Source organism: Cyprinodon variegatus, unplaced genomic scaffold, assembly GCF_000732505.1.
Source record: "Cyprinodon variegatus isolate N-32 unplaced genomic scaffold, C_variegatus-1.0 Scaffold985, whole genome shotgun sequence".
NCBI classification, from domain to species: Eukaryota; Metazoa; Chordata; class Actinopteri; order Cyprinodontiformes; family Cyprinodontidae; genus Cyprinodon; species Cyprinodon variegatus.
Genome location: NW_015151438.1, coordinates 145,635 through 150,099, shown reverse-complemented (window position 1 = coordinate 150,099; position 4,465 = coordinate 145,635). Strand labels below are relative to the sequence as shown.

The following is a 4,465-nucleotide window of genomic DNA, read 5'->3' as shown; positions in this document are numbered from 1 at the left end:
CCAAGGCAACTTGATGTCACGGTGACATCACGCAGTATTAAAAGCTTTTAACCGGATTTCTCTCCTGCCTTAGGCCCCATTTTGAGTCCTCTTTCAGCTAGGCTAGGGGGAAGGGCAGAGGCAGGCAGGACGGCTGTGGCTGTGCATGCTCTTTTGCATGTATCCCTCCTTCCCTGCAGACTCAACCCAGCTCTTATAACAGTAAAAAGACTTTTAAATTCATGCTCTAAAGCTCCCACCTTTGCAAAAACAAAAAAAGAAAAAGAAAGAAACCCACAGCCAGCTCAGGCCAAGACAGAGACATAAAGACTCCAAAATGGCAGCAGACGATAGTTTCAGCTACCTGATGCCAGGTCACAACGAGAAACACAGACGGGCCCCGAACTGGACCGACGGCGAAATGAAGGCCCTCCTATACGTGTGGGAAGAATTTCACAACGAGCTGAAAACGAGCAAGAGGAACGCCAAGGTTTACGAGAAGATGTCCCAGAGGTTTTTCCAGCTCACTGGAGAGCAACGCTTCAAAGAAGAGATTAAGATGAAAATCACTAACATGTCCTTCCAGTTCAGGCAAGTGCTCCACGTCCTACAGATGTACCTACTCACAGGTCCAGATGATGCATGGATACTATAAACCAAACCAAAAAAAAAATCTTTCTTTGCTCCTACAGGCGACTGAAGGCCACAGCCAGCGAATCAGGCGAGACGCCGGACTGGCCTTACTACAAGGCCATCGAGAAGATTCTCTCCAAGCCGCTGGAGAATGGCAGGGTGAACTCGCTGGAGTTTCCGGCCCCGGCCGGAGGTCCATCCACTTCGTCCCAGTCCACAGACAACCCCTTGCCCCAGTCGGAGGAGGGTGTGATTGGCTTCCTGCCAGAGTACACTGGCTCATCAGATGACATGGACATAAAACAAGAGTTGGACTCTTTGAGCTCAGACAGCGAGCACATGCTGGGCTCCAGGTAACATCAAGACTAAACACCTCGTATGAGTGTGTTTTTATCATAAGGCAAAGCAACACATTTTTAGCTTCTTTTCAGCTATTCAGCTTGTTATTACTTTTACTACAAGCACAACGACAATTGTTGAATATGAGCGCCATTCCTAAAAATGTATATATCAAGACTTACGTTTAGAAAACGTAAGTCTTCATGTATATAACTTAATGTATCTATGCTTTACTAAATATAGATAATATAAAAGTCCTCTGTTAAACCTAAATATTTCCATAATCCTCGAAAACACAGAGTTGTTTGTTGCTGGTAGAAAATAAGACAGATCTATAAAATGATAATAAAAATACATTTTATATTTTTATCTTAGATTGAGCTTTAAAAATGTTTTTACCCTTCCTATATACCCATTATATCCACTTCTGCATTCTTGGTTTTGTATTTCCAGTGACATTTTTATGATTTCTTTTTTTTTTTTTTTATGATGGCTTCATGTCTTTGGACTTTGTTTGCTTTCATAAAATAATTTGGCCCTGCACTTGACCATTTCCGGAGGAACATTAGTTTTTTTTTCTTATTTTGCTAATGGAGAAAAAAACGTGCACGTATTTAAAGTCATACAACATTTAGAAAAATATAGCAATTAAATCAAAGATCACAACATTTATAAAAAATAATCAAATTCAATCAGGAAGGTAACAAAATTTTTTGCTGAAATGGCAAAAACCGGAAAAGGGGAAAAAATAATTAAATGCAAAAATATGGTTTTATTCTGTATAAAATTGTTAATTGCTATAAAAGAAATTATGAAAGATAAAGATGGATAATACACTTAACCAGAAGCCAAAGTGAATAAATCTTTTCTTTAAAAACTGCAGGGTGAACATGTGTCTACACATAACTAAACAGGAAATTAAATGGAATCTTAGGCCAGACAATCTAAAGGACTCTACACCAAAACAATGCAAGGATGTTCACAATAATGGCCCGGTGGTGCAGAATTTAAAAATAGAGTGCAGATAAAATGAAGGATGGTAAATCTCTCAGCTTTTACCTGTCCACTTTTTGGCTTCATCTATATGAATTCAATCTTGATAGTTATTGTTCTTTTAAAGCTCATTCTGCTTATAATCTTCATAAATTTACTCCTCTCTGGTCCTCAGCTCCCATCCTGTCTCATTTAGAAAGAGGCGTGCCAAAAAATATCTGTCCCTGAAGAGGAAGAAGCTGCAGGTCATGCAGGCCATGCTTCAGCAGCACAAGAAGTCCAGCCAGGCCATAGAGGAGACGTGCAGGGAGCTCCGTCGGTCCATGCACCAACAGAACCTTCTGCAGGTCCAGTGTCTGCAGCTGCAAGAGAGGATGATGAACCTCCTGGAGAAAATGATCCAGCTTCCCAGCTCCACGTCAGCAGTTTGGAGTCAGAGTGGGGCAAAAGATCCAGGGAAACCTTGAAGGGCTGGGAAAGCATCACGGAACTCCCCCAATTATAGGAAAAGCAGGCTGCTTTACTTTAGGCATCAAATTAGGTTATTATTACATTAAAATCACATAATAACTGTTAGAACACTGCAGATAAGACTACCACAAAGATATGCTTTTAAATGTTTTGTGGGGGTGTCTGAAATGTAATTCTAAAAGAACTGTAAAGACTGTTGTTTAAATCTTAGCAACCACTGTTAGTTCGATTTGAATGTAGCCTTTTTTTAGACTAGAAACCGAGTCTCGGTAACTTGCCAAGTATCCAATTAAAAGAACTAAAAACAGCATTTGAGAATCCAGTCTGTTTGTTCCTTCTGCCTCTGTGATTCCTGTCAGGAATATCTTCTTACATCAAATGAGACACAGCCAGAATCTAACTATTCACAGCACAAATTCATTCAGGATTCAAGGATCTCTTTATAACTATTCAGAAAAAGCCTTTTTTTGGAAATTCTTAATTGATAATTGAGATCATTTCAGATAATAACTGCAGTAATTGCAGTTAACCTGGTTACCTCAGCAATACACATCTGAATTTTGTTATTAAAGCATTCAAAGTGCTGCTTATTCAGGTGGAATAAAAAAAAAAAGCAAAATCTGATATTTTTTTATTTTTTAAATTTTTTTTCCCCCGTTTGATCGCAGAGGAATCATTTAAAAAGCTATGTGGATTAGCAATATTTACATGTTATCTAAGATACCATATAGTACAAAATTTATCAGTCCTTTGTTACTCTTTATAAAGCTTAATTATATTAGCTTAAAGTGGAAATGAAACGATTAACCAAACTAGCTTTATTCAGGAGACTGGCCTTTATTTGAAAGTAAGCTGACATAAAATGGAGCAAGACATACAAGCACATAAGTAGAGGACTAAAAGCTGAGTTATAGTCACTAGCTGCATTTCTTTCACAACGTGTGCAAAACTAAGTTATAATGTTTCCGAATTGCTGTATTTCCATTAAATAACAAATACTATTTCATGTGAATATTTATGTTCACACGATAACTCAGATGTAAACACATGACATATCTATAGTTCAGCCACGGCTCTAGTGGGCGCCATCATCCTACTACTTCTAGTCTACTTCTTTGTGCTTTTATAAGACAGTAAGGTCCAGTTAAAGATCACATGACCCACGTGATGGAAATAAAGTGTTTCAATGGCAGTTTTCCGAAATATTAGAACTGCCCCCATGGAATTGTAAAAATATTTTAACAAAAGACATTATGTTTTTGTTTTTTTTTGTTATTGCAGTGTTTCCACCTAGCGTAATTGCAGTTTCCACAGTTTAATGGTTAAAGGAAATGCACCTACTTTTCAGGGTGTCACACAGGTCTCCACATTCAATGCGCAAGCCAGAACAAGGCCTTAATACGTAATAAATGCAGATATTAGAACAGTAAAACATAGTGAGCAGTACACTTCAAAAACAATGGAAAGGTGAAAGAAAGAAAAAATACTTTATGATGTAACCCTTTTGCATTGATAACTTCATTCTGTTTCTTGGTAGTTTTTGGACTCATAGGAGTAAACAAAAGTAAACAGTTTTGAACCCTTTGTAAAGGAAATAAAGCTGTATACAACTTTGGATTCTAATCAATGTGTACAATCTAACATAAATCAGATTATGTTACTTTTACCTTTTTCTGTTGGTTGTTTTTCTTTTTAGTTATTCTTTTTCTTCTGTTCTTAAGTAATTATTTATTTTTTAAAGAAGTTTGCGTCTTATTCTTTCTGAAGGGGCAATGCATTTGCAGCCTGTGTTGAGTTGCAAAAATTTTGGGATGCATGACTTCGCACAGCAAGGCATGCATTGTACGTGCACAGTGGCAGGCACAGTGTGGTTGAGTCATTGTTGGCATGCACACCCTCACACCTATTTCAATGCATTGAGTACAAACCTAGCTTTAGGTCTTGTGCTTTATCCCTGCGCCACCACGCTTTTACCTCAGACATATTGAAGACTGGAGGGTGAGCAGAGTGACTGTGGTAGTTTTGTCGCTTACTTTAAGGTGCTGACTTA

The 4,465-nt window shown here is 38.1% G+C and overlaps 1 protein-coding gene across 1 annotated transcript; it reads left to right on the top strand.

Annotated features, from left to right (window-relative positions):
• On the top strand, positions 1–2,893 carry msantd1 (Myb/SANT-like DNA-binding domain containing 1). Its single transcript, XM_015399057.1, has 3 exons — positions 1–570; positions 672–965; positions 2,120–2,893. The coding sequence occupies exons 1-3, from the start codon at positions 317–319 to the stop codon at positions 2,409–2,411; spliced, it is 840 nt and encodes a 279-aa protein (XP_015254543.1). The 5' UTR covers positions 1–316; the 3' UTR covers positions 2,412–2,893.
• The last annotated feature ends 1,572 nt before the right edge of the window (positions 2,894–4,465 follow it).